General features: G+C 39.0%; 1 protein-coding gene and 1 long non-coding RNA gene across 22 annotated transcripts in view; one reads left to right on the plus strand and one right to left on the minus strand.

The window, feature by feature from the left end:
- Positions 1-26,451, minus strand: part of cacna2d3a (calcium channel, voltage-dependent, alpha 2/delta subunit 3a) — a 732,424-nt gene that overhangs the window by 530,637 nt on the left and 175,336 nt on the right. For all 21 annotated transcript variants that reach the window (XR_011358017.1, XR_011358016.1, XR_011358018.1 and 18 more), the window contains one exon: positions 23,327-23,489. Coding sequence is in view for 17 of the 21 variants with exons in the window: in XM_069939674.1 (XP_069795775.1) it covers positions 23,327-23,489 (163 nt within the window). In the remaining 4 variants the exon portion in view is untranslated. The remainder of the gene's footprint in view (positions 1-23,326; positions 23,490-26,451) is intronic.
- On the plus strand, positions 15,239-22,126 carry LOC138764162 (uncharacterized). Its single transcript, XR_011358015.1, has 2 exons — positions 15,239-15,912; positions 20,971-22,126. It is a non-coding gene; the product is annotated as an uncharacterized lncRNA (long non-coding RNA).

The raw sequence follows: 26,451 nt of genomic DNA on the forward strand, positions 1-26,451 counted from the left end.
TCTAGAATGAGATGGCAAGGGACATTGAAAAGCAATTAGTCATCTCAGTACAATCCAAGAAATTCTCTTTACAATTAGTCAAATCCACTCTGCACGAGAACAGGCTAATGCCAGATTCTGGAATGGAAGTGAGCTGATGGAAGAGATGTTGTTTCACAGAAGGGTTAAAACAGGTACTTAAGGACTGACTATTTTTGAAGAAGGATTACGTAAATGAGAACAATATTCCATTTGAGAACATAGTTGCCTTTGCAACTCTGGGGCTGCTTCAACGGTTGAAGGATAAAGACGGTTCACCATATGCCTGAAAAATGTTATACCTTCAGTCTTTACTGAGGCATCATTCATATGGAGCACTTAGTGGCTAAAAACTGAAAACTGCTTTGCATTTAATTGTCATACTGTAAGCTTTATAAAATCACTTCCCCTTCAAGACTGTCTATTTCAGCAACTGTGTGAAGAAAATTACGAATATTTCCAGACGCTGCTGCTGCATTCTGAATTGAGGTGGCTGTGCAAAGGAAATGGTCTTTGTTGTTTTGTTGCACTCTGAGACCCAATTGTTTCCTTTCTTCCTCATATTGAGCAAAGGCGAACATATTTCATCTAGCATATATCTTTGACAAACTCAATTTATTGAATAAGAACTTGCAGGGTATATACAATAAGCACATTGATGGTAAGGAACCCACTGTTTCTTTCCTTCAAAACCTCAAAGTCTATTGGAGAAATATCAGGCATTGGGAATTTTTGCATTTTCCAAATCTGAGCACGAATGCAGAGGCACTGAAGGATAATGACATTACTGTTGATGTGAAACACCTACAGCAAATGCACACAGATCTGCAGGAAAGATTTAATGACCTGTTAAACCTTAACATCCCACGTTGAATATTAGATTCACTTGAGGAACAATCCATCGATGTTGACACAGAAATTCAAGACAGGTCGAGTGATCTTCAGAGCGTTATAATTGCACGCCATAGGTACAATCAATGTAAAAAAAAATTGGCTTAAGGATGATCTGCCAAACGGATTTCCAAATCTATGGGAAAAGGCTGAAATATTTTTCATTGCTCTTTGCCTCAAAATACTTAATTGAACGTGGCTTCAGCGAGGTAGTTTCCTTCACAAAATCCACGAACAGACTTGATATCACAACAAGAGGTGACCTTCAACTATCAGTAGCCAACATGGAGCCTGACATGAAAAAACTTGCACAGGAACATCAAGCTCAAGGACTTCACTAAAATTTTCATTTAAGAAGAATTCTTTGTTAAAGCTCTTTTTATTAAGTTTAAGTTTAACCACAATAAACATCCTTATGTTTATGCCTACTGGAGAAACAGCGTTCCTCTGCAGGATTCTACCACCCAGTCGTACTACTGACAGTCCCACACAGGCTTTAAATGGCCTGTTAAAGAAGCAGATGGTGTTTTATTGTAAAATCCTGAATCAGTGGGGTCTGGGCCCAAGATGGCAGCCCTGTGTTCAGCAGCATCCTTGAGGGGTTGCAGACTCCAGTAAAGCAGAGGACTGGTGCAGGGAACACCAGAAAGTGGGAACGTTCCCCATTTGAGAAGGAGAAGAAGAGATGTCCTTATAGAATGCTGACCATGACAGCGAACTACTGAGGGGCTCTGTGGCTGAAGAATACACAGGCGCCAGGATGTTGGTGACGAGAGGTGAGGATCTCACGCAGGCTGCAGGCGACTCACACCAGGCTGTGGACTGCTGGAGATTGGCTGAAGAGGTAACAGGTATCAGAACCGGGATGCTGGAGGCTTCCTAATCATGGCAGAGGTTTGGATCTGGAGTTCTGGTTGCCGATGGCTTTGGACTGAAGTCTGTATGGCTGTAGAGGTAGTGGGAGAACTGGAGATGAAACCACAGAAACCAGTGACTCTGAAGGGACTCTCTTTTGCTTCCCTTTCGACTGTCAGGGGCTCCAAGCAATTTTTGTTGATGGCAAACCATGGTATGCCTTATAGCAGACTAAATGCAATTTTGTGAAAAAAAATTACATTTGTTTTATTACTTGATAATAAAAGAATCTTAATCTTCAATGTTTTCTTCTTTCCCACATGTTCAATAAGAATGCAAACCACACTCAGAGTTTGTCTTATTTTCTTTTTACCTCACGTAACATAAATATTTTTTTTAATGTAGCTGGTAAGGGAGAAATGCAGAAGAAACCAAATAAGTTTGCTTCTCAGGGAAGGGGACCCATAGGCTTTAAGCAGTCCTAAGAGGCCCAAGCCATAAAAGGGTTGAGAATGGCTTTGTAGACTCTCAAGTTGATTTCTTTTTGCCTGGAAAATGTGTTTACTATTAAATGTGGCCCAGCAGTCAAATTTCAACATCTTGAAACATTTCCATTTCTCTCTCCAAAGATGGTGCCTATGCAGTTCCAAAATGTTCTGCTTTCATGTCAGATATCTAGCATCTACTCTATGTGGCTTTTCAGTAATATAAAAAGAACTGATTTTATGCCTTATATTTACACCAGTGTTGTTACAAAAAACAACAAATTTAGAAAACACATTCAGCCTTAGTAGTCTTTGCACTTGGGGCAAGTTCAAAGATTGGTCGCAAGGAAATGTGTATTAGAAGGGATTTGGACTTGACAGGGATCTCCCTGTGGCCAGCCATTTCAGTTCTGTGCCCCACTCTGGCACTGACATGGTCTGCCCATGGCGTATACTGTCAAATCAAGAATACCTGTAAATTGGAGAGCAATTTTCCACCTGAAAACTCTCCAACTGGATGGAATTAACATTGACTTCTCCATTTTCTGCTAGTCTATTCTCTGTTCTCCCTCTCTTTCCCCATCCCTCCGTCATCTTTGCTCTGAGCCATTCCCCCCTCCCGCTGTTTGCTGGTATGCCCTCCCTCCCTTATCCACCTATTACCTCCTGCCTGTAGGACTGTGCTCTTCTCTCTGCCCCCCCCCTCCACTATTTTGTTCAGGCACCCTCCTACATTTTGCTCATACCTCGATGAAGGGTTCAAGCCTAAAATGTTAATTATGCATCTTTGCTATGTCATGTACACTGTTTGCCTGGCTGAGTTTTTCCAGCATCGTGTCTTTGCAGATTGAATTAGACTTTTGTGTTTTATGTCTGGACTTGAGTGTTATCCTGGAATTTCCCAGACATTTTTTCTTCGGAGAGCACTTGAGCTAGGCTAATTGGCAGGGCCAGGGGTGAAGAGATGCTGATTGAGGTTGTTCCATTAGGAACCAGCACAGAGTCAATGGATGCAAAAGCCTCACTCTATATAGTGACAATTCTATAATGCTTTAACTTCATGGATCTGCTCCTGAGAGTGTGCAACTGAAACAAAGCCACTGAGGAAGCAGGATTCAGAGGGCCAAGCCTGGGCAGTTTTCATACTGACATTTCTTCAGAGAGTTTCTGATATTTGGGAGAAAGCATAAATAGGAAAATTATCCACCATAGGATCAATGGGGCCACATAGGTTCCTTAATAGTTTAGTCATAAGAAGTCACAAAAAATAAAATCTTTGTTGGAAAGGCATGGCAAAATAAAACAAGAACGGCGATGAAGTCAAGAGCTGGCAGGAACACTTCAAAGATCTTCTCAAGCACAACTCTGCCCTTGACCCCACAGCACAACAACTTATTTGGGCAAGCCTTGCCACGACTAGTGTCCAATAGGAGGACATGCACAACTAAAGAAGTACAAGGCCCCAGGAGCAGATGGGATCTCTGCTGAAAACCTAAAACTCAATGGTAAACAACTTCAGACACAAAAATACAAAATCAGCACCCGGGGCGTGGCAAGATGGCGTAAGGATCAGAGGTGCCTTCCAGTCCTCTCCTGACTCTATCTTAATGTTTTGTCTAGAAATGCTCGTTAAAATTCTTTAAAAGTTTAGATAATTTCAGTGCTGTTAATTTAACTTATGATGGTACAATTGGTGGAAAAGAGCAAAAAAAACGACAACAGATCATCAAAAAACTACATTTTCCAAAAGTTCACGTTTTGGAGCCTACCGACAGGAAAGACACCAGGACTCAACGTGAAATGGATCCCAGGAGAGAGGTACAGTGTTCGGATGTAGAGCTCTATGTTACATCGGTAGAGCCCCCTAAAGAGGGCGCCAAACAGCCTTTAGAACAAAGAGTTACTCAAAGGCATTTGTCAACTGTAGAGGTGGCGCTGCAAACTGCATCTCTTGAGATAGAAAAACCTATACAACTTGATGTACTGGGAGAACTTAATACATTATGGACTGGGGAAAACCCCGGCCAGCATCCTCCAGTCATTGCTGGAGAGGCTGTGGCTGGGGTTTCCACACGCAGTCATACTACAAGGAAGGCAACCAGAATGAAGGAAGGAACAGAAGATCCTTTGGTTATGCAGAAGAAGCAGGAATCTGTTGAGCCAAAATCTCTTCCAATTGAAAAGATTTTTGTGAATCTTGAATCTAAATTATCTTATACAATGCAGGGATTATCCAAGATTATGATTGAACTTGGTACTAGGTTTAATACTCTGGTGAAAATACATTCTCAACAGATGGCTGAGTTTGGAGCTTTTAAGCTTGAAGTGAGAGATAAATTTAATTCGTGTGAAGAAGATATAGACGAAATACGGGATCAAGTTTTTGATGTGACCAAAATGGTTGAAGACTTATAAACTCAAAGTAAAAATTTGGTGAAAAAGATTGATCATTTGAAAAACCAATCCAGACGGAACAATTTAAAGATTATTGGTTTGCCGGAAGGTATGGAGGGACCAGACCCAAGAAAATTTTTTACTGAATGGATTCCGCAGGTGCTGGGTCAAGAACATTTCCCGGAAGGTATAATACTGGAACGTGCTCACAGAGCCTTGCATAGAAGACCTATTTCAGGTCAAAGTCCAAGACCTGTTTTGGATCGTTGCTTGAATTATTACGACAGAGAAATAATTTTACGAGTGGCTATTAGAAATACACAACAGAGAAAATCACCCTTGATGATTCAAAATAATCGAGTTTTCTTCTATGCGGATTTGAGTCAAGAAGTTATTTTCCAACAACGGGAATTCAATCCTGCTAAAGAGTTGTTGTGGAAGAAAGGTTACAAGACAACCTTTAGATATCCAGCTGTTTTGAAGGTTTTCCAAGATGGTTGCCAACCAAAGTTCTTTGATTCTCCAAAGGAAGCTATAGCATTTGCTCAAGAGCTGCCAATTACTCAGTTTCAACAGAGACATAGTCCGCCGCGATCTCTGAGGAGACAAGAGATGGAAGAAAAGAGCCGTGCTCCAAGACGGAATGGTTGTAATGGTGACTTGGCAGTTGGAGTTGACTAAAAGAAGAGTTGTCCTTTTTTTTTAATGTTTTTTTTAAAAAAGGGATATTAAATAATGATGATGTTAGTTTAAGATGAAGTGAGAGTTGGGGGAGAGAACTGGATAGGCACTATTTCCTGAAAGTCATCTGCTACGTGTGAGTTATCTCACACCCATTTTTCTTTGGGAGTTACTGCATTGCGCGGTTTAGACGGGAGGGGGTATTTTTAACCTCCTACCCATTTCTTTTCCTTTTTTTTGTATTATTAGATTAGAGTGAAAGGGTTTTTTTTGTTTAAATATAAAAAAAAGCATAAGAAAGTATTTAATTGTTTAAAAAACTAAAAATTGATGTGGTTTTTTTTGTAAAGTTTATTCAGTAGATAAGGAATATCTGAAATTTAAATGTGAATGGGATGGATAAGTTTTTTAAAAATATTTTTTCTTTAACTTTAAGGTGAAGGAGTGGTAATTCTGGTGTATATTATTTTGCTATTTTAGTTATAGAACGAAGGGAATAATGGTGAAAGTTATAAATTGAATTGTACAATTCTTAATGAGGCTTGAATTTTGTTTGTGGTTTATGCTCCATTTGTTGAAGATATAGATTTTGTTGTAGATGTGTTTTTATTATTTGGATATCTGAATTTTAACATAATGATTGGGGATATTTAAATGGGGTATTGGAGCTTTTATTGGATAACTATTCAAGAGTAAAAGGGAAAAATGGTGGAAGAGTACTAAAATTGAATTGTACAATGCTTAATGAGGTTTGAATTTTGTTTTAAGATGGTGGTTTATGTGACTAATATGATGATAGATGTGAAGTTAGTTGATATTTGGTGAAGGTTTATCTCTATAGAGAAAGTTTTTTTTTTAATCTTTTTTTTCATGCTACAATTTTTTTTTAAGAATTGAATATTGTTTAAGAATTTTTGATAGATAATGTTACTAACTTTACTAATTTTTTATATTAAGTTTGAGTTAAATATATGTTTCATCTTAACTCCGTTTGTTAAATATATGCATTTAAGTTTGATTTAAATATGTTTTTTAAGTCTGATATCTTAGTATTAATTACTTTTCTTTTTGTTAGTATTTTAATTGGTTATGTTTTTGTTTTTTTTTGTAAGTGGGTTTTTTTCTCACATATATTATTAACTTTATTAATTCTTCACTTTATTTTGGGGGAAAGGGGGGGTTGGACTAATTTGAGTTGGGTTATTAATGTGTAATAATTATTAGGGAGGGTATAGTTTATTTAGATTACTGATACTGTATTGTAATATTATTATTTTATTCTTAATTTTTTAAATGTAATCCTATATGTTATTCATGTTATGAAATCTTAAATAACGTTTAAAAAAAATCAGCACCCATATCTAGGGAGAGGAGATTTTATAGAGGGCTCAGATGGCAAGAAAGGAGACATTCCAGATGATAGTGAGAACCTTGAATCTTTGTATTGAGAGTCTAGCTCAAGCAGCGAAGGAGTGCATCTCCTCAAAAATTACCCACCCACCTCCAAGCGCACCAGACCACACTGGTCCCTATCTTCACAAAATCAAAGTCAAACCAAGTTCTCCTTGATCCTAACAAAGAAGATATCAAAAACCAAAGAAGATTCATGCTCCTGGAAACTTCATCACAGGATCCACATGCAGCTAACTACATTTTAGAAAGGCAACCAAGATTCCTTGTGAGGGACATCGAACCTTAGAATCACATCTTGACATTTATGGATGCAATGTCTTAGCTTTCTGCCCAATTACTGGGAATGCACTGTCAGAGGACAACTACTTCCCAGGAACCCCGATCAAATACACATGACAGATTTTGATTCAAAACATTTTCACATTTAGAAAGATTATACCGGACAATGAAGATTTTGCTTCCTGAACACTTATGACTGCATGAATTAAGAAAGCCTATGAGCTCTACTTTGGTTGTGAAATTGGTGACCAAGACAAACCCTTGGCTCCTCACATTTGTGGTGCCACATATGCAGTCAACCTGGGAGTTTGGCTCAGTGTCATTATGCAATTCACATTAAAGTTAATTTAATGGTTCTCTAACTTCCTATGTAAAACAGAATATCTGAAATGATCTTTGTGTTCATCTTGAAGTTGTCTATCATAATCCCCATTTTTTTACCCCAGGAAGAAAACCATTTAAAAGAAATTGTTGTCCAGATTATTATCAGAAGGAACCAAGCAGGGGTGTTATTGTTTTAATTGTTTTCTTACTCACAGAATTCAGAAGCCCAGGGTCCCAAGAATCTGCTCTAAACACACTTACAAAATATGACTGAAAGTTTCACCAACTAAACCATAAAATACTGTTTATTTTTGTGTGAAGAACACTGAATGGAAACTACTGTTCTTCTGTCATACAACAGTGCACGACTGGCAGGTACTCTGTGCAAAACATAGCTTGGAAATTTTCTATTCCATGAATTGCAAGATCTTGCAACTTTCATTCATTTTTAAAGGAATGTATGTGTTCACCCATTAGAATTAATTCTGATTTTAACTTCTCTTTCATTCAGCCTCCCTTATGTTATTTAATTAAGTTCAAATCTGCAAATACTCTGCCATGTGCATCGATTTCTCCAGGGTACAACTCTTACACCATCCTCGGATTGAAACAATACTTAATAACCCTTAGTCATTCACTTCAAAATTGCCATCCTCTTATCACCCAATAAAGTTCAAATCTGCAAATACTCTGCCACGTGTATCGATTTCTCCAGAGTACAACTCTTACACCATCCTCGGATTGAAACAGTACTTAATAACCCTTAGTCATTCACTTCAAAATTGCCATCCTCTATCACCCAATAAAGTTCAAATCTGCAAATACTCTGCCACGTGTATCGATTTCTCCAGGGTACAACTCTTACACCATCCTCGGATTGAAACAATACTTAATAACCCTTAGTCATTCACTTCTAAATTGCCATCCTCTATCACCCAATAAAGTTCAAATCTGCAAATACTCTGCCACGTGTATCGATTTCTCCAGGGTACAACTCTTACACCATCCTCGGTTTGAAACAATACTTAATAACCCTTAGTCATTCACTTCAAAATTGCCATACTCTATCACCCAAGCTTTTTAATTTTCACATGGTAGGATGTTGAAAATGTGAGCTGATAACATTGCAATGAGAGGTCTGATTGAACAAGGCAGGCAATTGTGTTATCTCTTTAACCACATGGAAGGATTGTGAGATAACAGCCAACAGATAGAGAAAGAGAAGTAAATTAGAATGAGTTGATGCCAAATCAGATGCAGAAATAAATGACTAAAAGCAGATAAAGAGAGTGGATTTTAAAAATGTAAATGTGAAGAATACATCAAATAATTCCAAGGAGAAACACTCTCACAATAGTTAATTTTCACTGTCGTTAAAGTTGCTTAATCATAATCCCCACTTACTTACCGCACAGTTATTTATCTATCTCAAACTAGAGTTGTTAAGACTAACTTCCCTTGGTTTATTTTATATTTAACATAATTTTACAACACGCATTGCATTTCAATGGTGAGCCCTCAGCCTATTGTCACTTTTGTGAAGCTGATGGCACAATGAGGTAATGAAGATTCTAATTTTTGGGGTGTCATTTGGGCATATGAGTATAAAAAACAACCCTGCAAATTTACTGCAGTTTTGAATGCTCTACAGAATATAAATATTATTGAACGGTCTAATGGAAAACATTGCCCTTCACAAATTCTAATAATGAAGACGAAAATTGTCTTTTTGTTCAAAACTGCAAAGCATGGTCCCCCCATCTAAGCTCAGCAAATTCCTCCAAATCTACGGTTCTGGCATCTCTATATTCTTCTAATTAAATTTCCAGCATCCAACAATGCCCTTGATAATGTCTGGACAAAGACACATATTTCCTTTATTTGCCCCTGTGCCTCACAGTTTTAAACTTGTAATCAAACAATTCACATGTGATTAAAGCATATTTGTGCCCATTTTGGTTTGACCATGTTAAAATTATAGCATTTTTTTAAAACATAGTGCCCCCATTTCAGGTCATCTTAATTTTTGGGATATAGCAATTAAAGTACTTTGTTACATATCCCTTGCATGCAATGACTGCTTGAAGTCTGTGATTCATAGACATCACCAGATGCTGAGTATCTTCTCTGGTGATGTTCCGCCAGGCCTCTGCTGCAGCCATCTTCAGCTCCTGTTTGTTTCAGGGGCCTTGTCCCCTTAAATTTTTTCTTCAGCATATGGAAGGCATGCTCGATTGGATTTAGATTGAGTGACTAACTTGGTCATTCAAGAATTTTCCACCTTTCAGCTTTGAAAAATGCCTTTGTTAATTTAGCAGTATGTTTGGGATCATTGTCTTGCTGTAGGATTAAGTTCTGTTCAATGAGTTTGGAGGCATTTGCTTGAACTTATGCTTCTATGCACCTCAGAATTAATTTTGTTACTGCCATCAGCAGTTACATCATCAATGAAGATAAATGCATCAACAACTATGGCAACTATACATGCCCAGCATACAACACCCTGCCATGTTTCACAGATGAGGTGGCATGCTTTGGATCTTGAGCAGTTCCTTAACACCTCCACACTTTGACCTTTCTGCCATTTTGATACAGGTTAATCTTGGTCTCATCTGTCCACAAGACCTTTATCCAGAATTCTGCAGGCTCTTTTAAATACTTCTTGGAAAACTGTAATCTGGGCAACTATGGCTAACTAATGGTTTCCATCTTGCAGTGTAGCTTCAGTCTTTGTTCATGAAGACTTCTGCAGACAGTAGTCATTGGAACATCCACACTTGCCTCCTGAAGAGTGTTTCCGATGTGTTGGACAGCTGATTAGGGATTTTTCTTCATTATGATGAGAATTCTTCTGTCATCAGCAGTGGAGTCTTCCTTGGCCTCCCAGTCCCTTTGCGATTACTGAGCTCACCAGTACACTCTTTCTTTTTAATGACATTCCAAGATGCCATAAGCAAGGACCAGTCCTGTATCATACTATAGGCTTTTATTAACAGAAGAACCCACCTCTACTGACCAGTGGGATAAGTTGCACCATCTGTTATACCAATCTACAGTCATAACCAATAGCAAGCAGTCAGCATAATACATTACATCACTACACATTCCAAACAGTTGATTTTGGTAATATTAAGGTTTGAGGGATGTCTCCTTCAGTTTTATTCTTATTTTTTAGCCCCACAACTCTGATCCTCATGTTGAAAAGTGGTAACCACAGACTGCAAAGTTGATCAAAAGCTCAGAAGCAAGCCTAGTTCTCTTATACCTGCACCAATGAAGTAAGGAAACATACCTGAATACTCACAAACACCTGTTAAGCTAAATGTCCCAAAAATTATGGTGCCCCGAAATGGGGGAGCTATATATAAAAAGTGCTGAAATCTCTATATGGCCAAACCAAAATGTATGAAAATAACCTTAAATAAAATCTAGAATGTACACTTTAATCACCTGTGAATTGTTTGATTACAAATTTAAAATTGTGGTGCACAAGGGAAATAAAGGAAAACAGTGTCTTTGTTCCAAACATCATGGAGGCTGTCTTCAAACGTTGACACTATGATTGGGTATTTGGGAAAGTTTTTGGGAGATAAATTGGTAAAATTAGAGTAGGTTACATACAAATACACACTTTAAATCAGATCCTATTTGAAATACTGAAGAATTCATATTCAGTGACTTTACAGAAAATATGGAGAATGCTATGCACATTTCACAAGTAGGTGCTAATTGAAATGATGTCATGGAAGAACAACCGAAGTCAGGTTGTCTGTTTTGGACATTTTTGCAAGGCTTTTGACCTCTCTGCAAAGTGCTCACTCAAAGGTTATTGAGATGTTTATTTACCTAAAACAACAGATGGGCCCAGAAGACTCACTCCTATTGTTTGCTGGAGAAGGTCGGGGGTTTTGCAAGTGAGAGAGGGGAGGACGCTGCTGGAGTTTCAATCTCAGGAAGTGATAGAAACAGAAGGGGTTCTTTGACTGTGTGTGACACAGCTGTAACAAGCCAGGAGAAGCTTGTTGGAACTGAAATAGAAGCTCCAGAGTGTCGGATGGCTGGAAGTGCTATCTGTCTGATGTTCCTCTTGGAATAAGTGAAACAGAAAGGAACTCTGTGGTAACCTGAAAGAAAGAGGTTATCATCTGGAGAACCCTGATGGAGCAAGTTACATCAGCAAGACATTGAGAAGACTAATGGTGGTACCTCAGTTGTGGAAATCCTGGAACAAGACATCTCTCTCTTTGCAAACCTACAAGAACCTTCCTGAGTGGTAAATATTTACCTTTCAAGCACCAAAGCCTGGTGAACTTTATACATGTTGAATTCTGTGCACAGTATAAGAATTGCCTGCAACCAGTGATCTTAGAAGAATGAGAAGTGAGATTGAACTGTGAACCAAAGAACTTTTCTTAAATTTACACACACATGCACTTAGAATTAGAAGGGGGTTAAGTTGGATTAGTTAAGTTAATAGTGATAAATTAAAGTTTGATTCTGTTCTCATATTTAAAGATAATTAAAAACAACTTTTGTTTAAGTAACTACTTGATGTGGTGAATATCTATTGCTGCTGGGTTTTGGGGTCCTTTGGACCAAGTCAAGAGCTGACTTTCTTCAGTGTCCATTGCATCATCCTCACAAGATGGAAAAAATATATGGTTTGATTTGTATTTTGCATGTCAGTGAGAAAAGACTAACTGAATCAAGGAACAAAGGAAACAGAGGAGATTTAATTGAGGTGCATGAATTCATCAAGGGTCGAGGCATGTGATCGAGAAGGATCCATAGATGAAGAATTAGAAGGTATTTGAGAAAAGAGGATTTCATCCAGAGTGACAGTGGCTTGAAGTCACTGTCTAAAATGATGGTAGACATAACTTCATGCATTTGGGAAGTCTTTGGATCAACACTTTAAGAGCATTTGCCCATGAATCTCAAGATCAAGAGCTGGCAAGTGGGAGTAACCTCCATGGCTCCAAATGTTAGCATGAAGGGGATAACAAGCTGTCAAATCTCCTGCTCTTCCACATATTTCTATGCCAAATCTCTATAATTTTATAGCCCACGTCCTCTAAGTTAACCAGTTGTTAAAGGCGTCAAATACAATGAATGGTTCTGAAAACCATTCAAATTTATTTTCATCCACTTAAACGATTTAAAAGATATATAAAACTTAACTACAAATATATTTATAAAAAATTGAAACCTATAAAAATGTTAGCATAGAACCAATGTAATGGCTCACTGATAAATCCCCCCCTCATAGACAATGGAGAAGAACTCTCTTATAAGAATCAGTATGGTCCAGCTTGTTCAAGCCAACTTCCAACTATGTTTTAGTTGACTTCTGCATTATTTCATTCTGTCATGGACAACATGAGAAGTCTAATGTTGGATAGCAGTCATGAAAATTGTAATAAACAGTTGACCACACTTCCTTCTTATGTACACAACATATGTACTAGGGTTGCAGTTGCTTACGTGGAGAATACTTGCCCAAGAGAATATGGGCCTTTATTGAAGATGCCATGCTGCATATAGTTCAAAAACATTTGCTTTTTACGCTGAAAAGCCATGTTATTGCCATATACACATCCCACCTCTGGAAGTCGGCTTGCTTGTTCACACAGACGAAAAGCTGGGTTGGTGAGTTCTTTTACACAGTAAGTCGGCTTCCTAAAGCAAAAGATGTGGGATGTGAAGCACAGCAGTGTCAGCATCTAGTGTGACGTGTTGCTTTGAAAAAAGGATCTGATTCGGTGGGTCCAGACACAAGGGTTTGCAATCACACATAGCTTTTATTAACACAACAAAACATGTACACAATTTATAAAAGAGCTCTTTTAATCCTGCAACATTTTCCCACGCTCCTTTATAAATTGTGTGCATGTGTTTTAATCCCTTTAACATTTTCCCATGATCTTCAACAAATTGTATGTTAATAAAAGCTACATGTGATTGCAAACCCTTATGTCCAGATCTACTGAATCTGATTCAAAGAGACATTTGCACACTATGCACCTAGTAGAGTTCCCGGCCCTACTCACTGTGCACCTCTGACAATGAACCTTTTATGGATACAACATCATCTTTCTTTGCCATTTTGATCCGGCAACATGGGTTGCCCATTTTAGACTGGTCCCAGATCAATACACTCCACCTCTGATACTACCTACCCTGGCAAATTGAACACAGCTTAAGTTTAGACCCCCAAATCTGTCTTTGATGCGAATAATACCCGGCTTTCAAGTGCTGTGTAAAAAGGGTAAGGGATTTGAGATCGAAATGAAGATATAACCGCCCCCCCCATTAAAACATTAAAACCATCTTGCCTTGCCTACTTGTTAATCTAAGCTCCAAATTTATGAACTCTACCTCCAGAGGTCCTTGAATAGTCAAAATAAAATATTAAAATATTATTCAGTCATTTAATTCTTAAAATTTCCATAGTCTTCTAACCACTCATAATATCTTTCATCTCTTTTGAAATTTTATCCTTAAAGTATTATGGTCCTGTTTCTTCTCCCATTTCCAAGTCTTTCCCCAAACTTAGACCTTATAACAGATATAATTAGATATTATAATCGTGTATAATTATTTTGGTCACAGCCATATCTCCATAAAAGTTTCCCATCAATCCCTTAATTCAATATGTCAGCGTAACTCTTTGCCCCAAGTATGCTTACTTGGGGAACATATGCTTCACTCACATACCTCTTTTATCTCTCCACTGATTCAATTAGTTTACATTGTTTACCTCTTGTGCTTCATGCTTTCACTTGTTTTAGGACTCTTGCTAACTCCAATTTTTTTTTTGGCCGAGCTCTTCCTGTAACTTAATACATTTCAACAGTTGTCACGTGTGTACCAATGAACCAGTGCCTGCCTGTCAGACCCAGAGCCATGAACATTTTCAAATTGTAATAAACTTTGCTTTGTTGTAAGCAAATGGGTGAAAGCTGCACTGTTGTCTTTTTTTAAATTATTTTATTTATACATTTTAAACCACAGTAATAGTTAGATTACATTCAATTCCAAAAATGTGATATGTATAATCCCACCTCACCATCCCACCCTCCCACCTCCCCTCCCCATCAATACTGAGAAAAAAGGAAGAGAAGAAAAAAAAAGAAAAACTGGAGGATTCCAAGAAAATAAAACATTTATACCATAAAGTCTTTTGGAGGTTACCAATAAGTAAGGTCTTCAAAGAGTCTATTAAACATGAAAACCCTAATTTTGTAAATATGGGCACCACATGTTCCAAAAGACATGACATTTATCACACAGATTATAATTAATCTTCTCGAATTGTATACAACTGTGAAGGTCTGCGTGCCATCTTTCCATACCTAAATCTACTTCTGACTTCCATAATATTATTGTACATTTCCTAGAAAATGCTAAAGCAATTAACACAAATTCAGTTTGATACATAGTTAATTTTAGTTTTGTTCGTGTAGACTTAATATTACTCAATAAAAATAACGTCGGATCCTGAGGGAATTTGACCCTCGTTATTTGTTCCAGAAAATTACCCACCCCTAACCAGAATTATCTAACTTTAGGACATGGCCATGTTGAATGCAATATCAGATCTACACCAAAAACATAAATCTGATGCAGCAAGATTTAATCTATTTAATTTTTGCAGAGTCAAATATAATTAATGTAAAACATCATATTGAACTAACCTATATCTTACATTTATAATTTTACTCTTAGATACTTCTCATTTATTTGTACCTGTATATCTAATTCCCATCTTAACCTTTATTTACGCACCCCAATTTTGGGGCCTTTTGTTTGAAGTAAATTATGCATTACTGAAATAAATTTATTTACAGTAGTATTACAAATCAGAAGTTTTAATTCTCTTTGATTAGGTAATGTGATATAGAGAATTTAGGTTAAAAAGACTTAAGTTAAAATGTGATGATTAATCATAAACAGGGAAGCCAGAACGGACAGAGAGTTTACTAGCAGTCAAGGACAGAAGGAGCTGCTGAATATGTTTTTTTAAACCTATCTTTTCATGGTCATAGTGAGAGACATGCAGGAGACAAAGGATTGATAAGAAGTGTGAGAAACAGAATTCAGTGAATGTAGAGTTCACAGCGTACGTAACGAACGTGATAATTAATAATGCAGTTATACTTAGAATGTTTTTGTAATACTAACCAATTAAAACAGTATTAATAAGAAGGGGAAGGGCAAATAATAAAGGTATAAAAATCAATGCACTGTATGTATCGGGGCTTAACTGGTGAGAAACCAGTTGAGTCCAACTCTGCAGACTTGTAAATAAAGCTTGTCGTGTCATCAGTTTTAAAGAGACTCATGTGTGAGAAGTTTTATTTCTGACAAATGGGGGATCGTCCGGGATCCACACTCCGGCCGTGAGGGGAGGCGAGAAGAGGGACATCGGAGGCGGTGCACCCCGCTGAGTTCAGCGGCTCCTAGTCCCTTGCTCGTCGCTTCGGGCGGCTTGAGCGAGTGGTATCCGGACAGGGTGACACGACAAGACGGAGAGGAGAAGGGTGACGGTTCAATCCCCGGGAAGACACCGGTAAGTGACGACTTACAATTGTGGTGTGGGGATTGGGTAACAGGTGTAACGGGATACACCTGTTTGGATAAAAACCTAACGTAATAGATTAGGTATAGATCTTTTGTCGTTGTGTGAGGACCCTGTCGCGGGACTCTAGGATAGACCCCAGGGAAACTTCGGCGGTAACCGAAGGAGGGACAGCACCTCCGACGAAGTGCCGAGAAGAGAGGGGTCAACCCCAGGAAAACCTCAGCGGTAACCGAAGGAGGGACAGCACCTCCGACGAGGCGTCTGAGAGGAAGGGAGTAGGGTCCAGAGCGAGAGGGTCCTCAGCAACGATAAACAGATCTAGGTGGGAAAATGGGAGGATCAAAATCTAAGGGCTCGTCTGAAAATTCAGGACAATTCCTGGGAGTACCCCTTGACAGCCCTTTGGGGAGAATGTTTGAAAATTGGGATAGTAAAAGATATCGGGACAAAAACAAGAAAAAGATGGTCCAATATTGTCTCCTTTGGTCAAAACAACCTATTAAAGGTTCCTCGGTCTGGTGGCCGAAATTTGGATCTGATGAGGATTGGGTTAGACAAGCATTAAACATATATGTAAATTCGAGACCAAAGGTGAATCAAGAAGAGTCAGCATATGCATTTTGTTGGGTTCCCTGGCCAGGATCCTTAACAGAATGTTTTAAATTGAGAGTGGCAGGAGAAAAGAAATGGGAACCTCTGGACAACCTTCCCCCTCCTTATATTCCCCCGGTGCCTACTGCGCCCGAGGAAAGCTTATTACCGGAGGGGAAAGGTGATAAATCTGATTGCCCCGAAGGGGGCCGGGATAAAAAGGATGAATTAAGGGAGTCGGACCCTAAACTTCCACCGGTAAACCGACCCTGGACAAGATCCCAGACTGGTCCAGGACCATCAAAGTTTTCAATAAACCTAAATCCCCTGAGAGAAGTTCCTATGGGAGGACCGGGAGGGGGAACGGGATATGTGAATGTTCCCCTAACTAGTACAGAGGTGCGGGGATTTAAGAAAGAAATGAAAAAGTTATTGGAAGATCCTATAGGACTGGCTGAACAGCTTGACCAATTCTTGGGACCAAACACATATACGTGGGAAGAGATGCAGGCAATAATGGGAACATTATTTTCACCCCACGAGAGGCAGATGATTCGACGGGCTGCCCTCCTCATGTGGGAATATGAACAACCTGGGGACCCTAGACCCCATGAACAAAAATATCCCTTAAATGAACCCAGGTGGGACAAACGAACACCCGAGGGATTGGTAAATATGAGACAATATAGAGAGTGGACAATTAAAGGGATACGGGAGGCTGTGCCAAAGGGTCACAATTTTACCAAGGCATTTGGGAACCACCAGGGGAAAGATGAATCCCCTACTGATTTTTTTTGGAGAGGGTGAGAAAGAATGTCCAACAGTATGCTGGTGTGGACCCTAGTACACCAATGGGTGAACAGCTTATTCGAATTGAATTTGTTTCCAAATCATGGCAAGACATTAGAAAGAAACTAGAAAAGGAGGAGGACTGGAGTGAAAAACCCCTAAGTGAACTGTTAAAAAAGGCACAAAAAGTATATGTGCAGAGAGAAGAAGAAGATCAAAAGAAGGCGACAAAGGTTATGGTACAGACTATCCGACAGATGAATGCTGAATCCAGAGGGGAAAGAAAACAAAACCTTCCTCTAAACAATCCAAAATATCCAAGAGAGGGAAGACCCCGGAGGTTCGTTAAGTGCTATTACTGCAATGAGGAAGGACACTTTAAGAGGGAATGCCCCCGATACAAGAGGGAATTGCGTGCCCTCGAACTTATGGAAGAAGATTAGGGGTGTCAGGGGTTCCAAATGTTAGGGACCAAATATAAGAGGGAACCCCTGGTAAAACTAAAAATTGGTCCCAAGGGAGAAGAGGTGGTGTTTATGGTGGACACAGGAGCGGAACGAAGTAGTGTAATAACTGTGCCAATCGGAACTGAGCCTATAAAAAGTAATTTGACAATTTCTGGGATAGAAGGGGCTCCCAGAATGGTATCAATAATTCCCCAAGTAACAGTGAAACTGGAAGAAAGAGAAGGGGTACAAGACCTCTTGTTATTACCTTCGGCTGGATTTAACCTCCTAGGAAGGGACTTACAGGCTCTCCTAGGTTTGGGTGCTCTCCCTGTGGACGGAGAAGTGCGAGTCCACCTCTGCGCTTTAAAGGAAGAGGATGAACGGCAGATTGACGAGAGAGTCTGGTATAAGGAGGGAAATCGAGGAGGTCTGGACATCCCACCTTTACATGTCACATTAATACCAGGTCATCAGCCGGTAAGGAAACGTCAGTATCCTATTTCTTTGGAAGGGAGAAAAGGGCTACAGCCGGTAATTGAGACTTTAATACGAGACGGACTATTAGAAGAATGCATGTCACCTTATAACACCCCTATACTCCCAGTAAAAAAGTCAGATGGATCCTATCGCCTAGTTCAGGATCTAAGAAGTTTGAATGCTATTGTTCAGACCCGCCACCCAGTGGTGCCTAATCCCTATACTATTATGAGTCGGATTCCCCCAGACCATGAGTGGTTTAGTGTTATCGACTTGAAGGATGCCTTCTGGACTTGTCCGTTAGAAGAGGAAAGTAGAGATATGTTTGCGTTTGAATGGGAAAATCCATGGACAGGTAGACGGAGACAGTTTCGGTGGACTGTATTGCCCCAAGGGTTCACTGAATCTCCAAACCTGTTTGGACAAATGCTAGAACAAATCCTGATGGACTATCCACAATCTGATGATTCCCAACTAATGCAGTATGTGGATGATTTACTATTATCAGGACCCAAGGAACAAGAAATGAGGAGAGAGACCATTAGACTCTTGAATTATCTGGGGAAAAAGGGTCTATGAGTGTCCAGAAACAAGTTACAGTTTGTTGAGAAAACTGTGATATATCTGGGACACCAGATAAGTAAAGGACAGAAACGGATTACCCCTGAACGAATTGCGGGAATCACTAGAATGCCTTTACCCCGTAATAAGAAGGAAATAAGACAATTCCTGGGACTCTTAGGATACTGTAGGTTATGGATAGAGGACTACTCAGTTTTGGTGAAGTTTATGTATGATAAACTGACAAATGAAAATGACTATCCATTGAAATGGACCCAGGAGGAGGAGGGATGGTTCGAGGACTTGAAACATCGCCTAACACGAGCCCCAGTGCTCACTCTGCCCTCTTTAAAACAGCCCTTCCAGCTATTTGTCACTCATAACCAAGGAACAGCTGTGGGAGTTTTAACACAGGAAAAGGGCGGTCAGCGACACCCAGTAGCTTTCCTTTCCAAAATGATGGACCCAGTGTCTCGCGGATGGCCGACGTGTATCCAGGGAGTAGCGGCTGCTGCTCTGTTGGTAGAGGAAGCACGTAAACTTACTTTTGGAGGAAAGATGACTGTGTACACCTCCCATTCTGTGAGTGTTTTATTAACACAAACTGCCCATCGATGGCTGACTGATTCTCGCATATTAAAGTATGAAACCATTTTAATGGTTGGAGAAGATTTACAGTTTGCAAAAATTAATAGCTGCAACCCAGCTCAATTTTTATACGGCAGTGAAACAGAGAAAGAGGTGGAGCATGACTGTGTCGAGTTGACAGATCTTCAGACCAAGACCCGAGAAGACCTTTGCGATACTCCGCTGGGAGAAGGATATGAATTCTACATTGATGGCTCCGCCAGATGTGTTGACGGAATGAGAAGAAATGGGTATGCTATAATAGAAGGAAATACTTGGAAAGTAGTAGAATCCACGAGACTACCCGGAAGCTGGTCAGCACAATCCTGTGAACTATATGCCTTGCAGAGAGCCCTCAGAATACTGGCAAAGAAAATTGGAACGATTTACACAGATTCCAAATACGCATACGGGGTAGTGCATACCTTTGGTAAGATCTGGAAGGAGCGTGGTCTAATTACATCAAGAGGAAAGGAATTGGCACACGAACAGATGATTACTCTGACTTTAGAAGCCTTAACATTACCCCAAGAAATAGCAGTGGTCTACATACCAAGCCATCAAAGGGGAGATAACCCGACAGCAATTGGAAACAGACTGGCTGATGAAGAAGCCAAAAGAGCAGCCATGCAACAAGAAGTCCGTTTGCTGACTTTAATCCCAATAAGACAAGGCATAAAGACAGCTGCCATTTTCACTGCTAAGGAAGAAAAGAACATGGATCAGCTGGGCGCAAGCCAGTTACCTGATGGAACATGGAAAACACCAGATGGAAGAATTGTTCTAAATAAAGAAATAACTCGCAATATTTTAAAACACCTGCATCAACAGAGCCACTGGGGCACCCAAGCCTTATGTGACACAGTGCTTCGAGAATATGTGTGTAAGGGAATCTACACCTTGGCCCAACAAGAGGTGCAAAATTGTTACCTATGCACAAAAATTAATAAAAAGATAATGAGGACAGGGACCATGGGAGGTCAACCATTAGCCATACGCCCTTTTCAACGTATCCAGATCGACTTCACAGAGTTACCTCAGGTTCAAAGATGGAAATATCTGTTGGTGATAATAGATCACTTTACCCGATGGGTAGAAGCCTTCCCAACAATAAATACTACAGCCTCTACAGTAGCTCGCCTCCTCCTAGAGCAGATAATCCCCAGATATGGTATAATGGATTCTATAGACTCAGACAGGGGTCCACATTTTTCTTCAAAAATCCAGCAATTGATTTGTGATGCATTACAGGTCTCTTGGAAATTACATACCCCTTGGCATCCACAAAGCTCAGGGAAGGTCGAGCGTATGAATGGAACACTAAAAATCCAATTGACAAAGTTAATGGTGGAAACTAAAATGCCTTGGATAAAGTGTCTGCCCCTAGCCTTATTGAGAATTCGTACTGCCCCACGAAAAGATGTAGGGCTGTCCCCTTATGAAATGATGTTTGGGCTTCCCTTCTGGAGTACAGTTGAGGGGTGTCCCACCTTGGGGGAAGGGGATATATTTGTTAGGAACTATTTACAGGCACTGTCACGCTCTCTTACAGATTTACGAAAGAGAGGACTATTGGCACAAACACCGCCTCTAGACTTTTCTTTACACAAAGTGGAACCAGGAGACTGGATTCTTATCAAGACCTGGAAGACTGAAAAACTCCAGCCCCAGTGGGAAGGTCCATACCAAGTTCTCTTAACTACAGAAGCTGCAGCACGAACAAGAGAGAAGGGGTGGACAACGCATCCAGATTTAAGGGACCTGTAGAGGCGCCACAGGACCCTGATACGAACTCAGATTGGACTTGTATTCCTGGAGAAAAACCTCTTACCTTACGATTTCGCAAAAAGACTTAATTCACAATGTTATTGTTATGTTCTTTGATTTTTCTTAGTTTGCCTATGTCTTTATCAGGTGTGAAATGTAAGAAATGTAGAGATACAGTGGTCCTGTTTCAGGACCACATTTGGGGAAGAAAGGAAGGTAATTTCATTTCCCATACCTCAGTTCCTGAGAAATGTTGGGCAGAAAATACCACCCAACATCCATATACCCCTTGTGTGGAAAAAGAAGGAAATAATATGGGTCATTATATACAGATTCCTAATACCACTCCTTTGCTCTTAACGGTTGGAAAGGTGACTCAAGCCCACCATGCCCTGATGGACTCTGGTTTTGCATAAAACATTTCTCTTCCCTAGCTTAGAATCCCCATTCATATCTATACATATATTCAACACATTTTAAAGAGAGAAAGGGGTGGATTGTGATATAGAGAATTTAGGTTAAAAAGACTTAAGTTAAAATGTGATGATTAATCATAAACAGGGAAGCCAGAACGGACAGAGAGTTTACTAGCAGTCAAGGACAGAAGGAGCTGCTGAATATGTTTTTTTAAACCTATCTTTTCATGGTCATAGTGAGAGACATGCAGGAGACAAAGGATTGATAAGAAGTGTGAGAAACAGAATTCAGTGAATGTAGAGTTCACAGCGTACGTAACGAACGTGATAATTAATAATGCAGTTATACTTAGAATGTTTTTGTAATACTAACCAATTAAAACAGTATTAATAAGAAGGGGAAGGGCAAATAATAAAGGTATAAAAATCAATGCACTGTATGTATCGGGGCTTAACTGGTGAGAAACCAGTTGAGTCCAACTCTGCAGACTTGTAAATAAAGCTTGTCGTGTCATCAGTTTTAAAGAGACTCATGTGTGAGAAGTTTTATTTCTGACAGGTAACATCAAACTAAGGCCATTTTTCCAGATAAAAAAAGCTTTAACTTGATAAATAGTAGAATAAGGTATTGTTAGGTACATTAAAATTTTCACTCATTCATTCAAATGTTATCTTTGAAGACGAGTATGGAAAAACCAATAAGGTTGAGGAAATTGATCTTTGATATCATCAATGAATTTTGTAAAAATAAACCTGCTATTGAGATCCACAAGGAGTTAGTAGAGTTCAGCTTGATCTTCCTCAAAAGTAAATACCATCAAAATCAAAAGTTAAGTCTGATTATGCAAAATATAATCTCTCTAACAGTGTTTTTCCTCTAATTGACTCAGTTACAAATATGGTCAGGGTGAAGAACATATTCACTGCAGTATTTGGCAAGCGATAAAGGACCTGGAAGATACAAATGCCAACCCCATAAGAGAGTTAAATAGTATTTCACTTGACTGAGTATCTGTGGCATGCCATCAATGGTGCAATATTCTGTTCATTTCATGGGTGATTTCTTTTATGTTTCATAACGCTCTTGCAAATCAGAACATTAAGTGACAATCCACTACAGGGAACTATCACATTGCCTGGCAAGGAAATTATCATTTGCAGATATAAATATTCAATACAAAGAACCACGAATTTTGAGAAATGAAATAATGGAATACTTTTCAAAAATCAGATGCTTGGCAGGTGAAAATAAAATGACAGTATATATTGAATCCCATGCAATGTATTTCATATAATCTTTGAATCCATGCAATGTATAATCTTATAAACTAATGAATCCCAGAATGTCACTGCAAGGCTGTAACAAAATCACAAAGGCTGTTACATAAAATCATAAATCATACAAGGCAGGCGTAAGCAATTATGAACCATCATTTAAACATAAGACCACATAAATCAAGGGAACAGTCTACATACTTGAAATAATTCAGCTGTATCTATTATTATTTATTTGGTTGTGTTTTCAGATGAACAGGGATTATCTTACTGTTGGTCAGTTGCATATAGTTGAAACAATAAGTGCACGCATAATGACATACATTCAGACAACTGCAATATTGTGCAGGGAGCATTTATAGAACAATGAAAAAAAATTACACATTTCATAGAAAATTCCAGAAATGTCAGAAGAAAAACAAACAAAAATAACATAAAATTTTCACATACCTTTGTTGTACTTGTTGGTTGGTATTTGGACATCACTTAAGCTGATATTAACTGGCAAATTATTAAAATGTTCATTGGGCTCCAAAATAAATTCTTTCCCAAGTTCCACATAGTTTCCATTTTCATCCTTTTCGTTGATTAAAACAGCATTGAAGTATTCGTACTGGAAAAAAAAAGCTCATTATGGATAATTAATTCAATGCAATCCAAATGGAAAACACAAGTACATTATCATTAGAAAACAGCATTACATTTGGATACAGTCATTTGATTTTACATTGTAGCATTGTTTAATTGAACGTTTGATACATTTTGAACAAAGTTAATATGACAATCTGGAAAACTGTTCATATGTTTGACTGTCAACTGGTTCAAAATGTTTTTTATAAATTATTAACCATGCAAAATGCCAGTAATTCTTTGTTTTGCATAACTTCACAGGTTCAAGATGAAACAAGCACAAGGTGTTTCAACAAAGTGATATAAATAATTGGAGCAATGTGTTTATTTGCAGTTGTCCTGGGAAATAGGTGCTGGCAGTCGACCCTATCTACCTTTTGCATGGCTTTCTGCACAGAGGTATTGGTGCCCCAATACTAGGCCGCGATGCAGCTGGTCAGCATACTATCCACAACAGGTACATGCCCTCAATTTACAAAACCTTTTCAATTTAAGACAATCCTTACTGTTAGGTAGCAGAAAGAAATACAATTGGCTGTATTAATTGGCATGAGTTAATAATAATTATAATTAAGCACCTGCTTTCAACCTATTTCAATTGTATCCCATACTGATATTGTGCAAGAGCCCAATCCTGGTTTAGTGAAATTCTAAGTAAAAATAAGTGTTAATTACAATACAAATTGTGGCTACATCAACAAGATCACTGTCCATTAGGTTGACTATTGTGTTATGTTGTACGGACACTTTGCAATCACAAACAACAGACCTTTACAAAATGGCTCCTTTTATACAAACCACTTTGGAAACAAGAGTTCAACAATGAAAATACTCCCTTCCAGAATGTATTTTTCAATACGAGCACATTGGAGAAAATCTCAGTTTTCATATAGATGCAAATATGGAAATAAGCCTCTTTTGGCTGTAGCATAAAGTTACCCTTGGAAATGTATCATGTGCATTTAAGGGTAAAATGAAAATATACGTAAAGGGGTTAAACATGCAGGTAGAATATTCAAATCAAAGGGAGAAAATATTGGAAACACTCAATTGATCTGGCAACATATGTTGAAAGTGGTCATCTGATTGCTCAGTTCATGGAAGGGGTTTGCTAGTGAGAAATCAAATGAAGTAACTTATAAGTTGCAAAATGGAGGGCATTTCTGGCCAACCCATCATGTTGTGCTAATAGAAAGAGAAAGACAGAACTGTGATCACAGATGGATGACGTATGGCAAAAATGGCCAGATCTGAAAAAGAAAAAGTGAGAAATCTTGAGTTCAAACTGAGTCTACAATGCTGTAACATGCCCAGAATGAAGAACTGCTGATCCTCCAGTCTGTATCTAGCCTCATTTTAACAGTGCAGAAGGCCACAGACAATCAGGTCAGACCAATGACGTGGCCTAGCTGGATCGGAAATTCTGGAGATTAAAAAAAAGAGTCCACAGTCTGGGATAAAGACCTATGTCCAAAGAAATAGGTGTGGAGGTTGACACCTTGGTAGACATAGTAGACTTCAATGTCACATTGGGATCAGAATCTATAAAGACTGAGACTGTAGGTAACAAAGTTGAGGCCTCTGATGAAGAATGACCTTTCAGAAGCAAAGAGGAAAAGAGGCAGGTGAAAACATGGTAGGGGTTGGAACCAAAGGGGAGAGATTGGATCTGAGGAATATACACAGGGGGAGAAAAGTAAGGTGGGGTATGGGAATTTGCAATCTATGAAAGAAAGGAAAGTGTGAGTATGAGCACAAACCCTGACGTGATCCAGTGTGGTGGATGGTGTTCGTGCTCATATGCCATCATGTTGAAATAACAAGATCACACCTGAAGTTGTCAGCCAGTGAAGAGAAGAGCATTTATTATGGTGTTATCAGGCTTAATATAGACACACAACATGTGACCTGGCGTCATGATATCTGAAGTGCAAATGACCTCATGACATAGCTACGTTGAGTAGACCAGAGCTTCTCAGTAGACCTACGAGTGCTGCTGAGTCACTCTGCCTCGTGGCTGTAGTGGCTAGTTGCCAATAGGTAGGAGGCTGTCACAAGGCAAGAGCTGTTAGCATTGGTTCTGCTCACTCCCTCCAAGCAGTCCACTACACTATTATGTTTTGTAATTTTAATTTAAGAAGCAAGTGTTAATAGAACTATTTCTATTTCAGAAAATTTATTTGAATTTTTTTTTGTTTTATTGACTCAGATCCATGAGTACTGGAATGAAACTGAAGTTTATACTCAAAACAAATAGTAAACAGTCCCTAATTTAAAAATTTTAGCTGTATGACATTTTCCCAGAACATTTCCCTTTTATTATTTGAGCAACATGCATACTTATAATTGAATCAGGTTGTGCTTGCCCTCAGTTACTGTGTCCACTCCTGAGATGATCAGAAAGCCACTTGCCTACTTCCACAAGTTTTGGAGGTTGGAGTTATGAAATGGGAAGGAGGTGGAGACATCTTAGGATCTCAGGGAAGTGGGTTGGTGACAGAGAGGCATGAGTGAATGGGAGAGAAGGAATTTAAACCAAGATATTGAAAATATCAGCTTCTACTAAAAATAACACTGGACAACAAAGATTTTGCTTCCTGAACACTTATGGGCATTTTTTATGGATATGGGGATGCTGGTCATGAAAATCTCCTTAACATTTTCCTATCACCTACTGTTTTTTTTCAGATATAACCTATTTTTTTGATTTCCTGTCATATTTTAAGTCTACCGGTATATTGACAACAAAGCATGCTGTTTTGCTCAGTCCAAGCACAGCTGGGCATGCGCTCAGTGCAGGTGCTATGAAAATGTTGTCTTAAGCTTGGACATGCTCAGGAGAGATGCAAACAGGCTATAAAATCAGCTCACATATACAAAAGCTGTGCATTACATTGATATAGACTGAACACATGTTGAAGCACATGTTCTTCACGCAGTAGCAC

This window comes from Narcine bancroftii, chromosome 5 (genome assembly GCF_036971445.1).
Source record: "Narcine bancroftii isolate sNarBan1 chromosome 5, sNarBan1.hap1, whole genome shotgun sequence".
Taxonomy (NCBI): Eukaryota; Metazoa; Chordata; class Chondrichthyes; order Torpediniformes; family Narcinidae; genus Narcine; species Narcine bancroftii.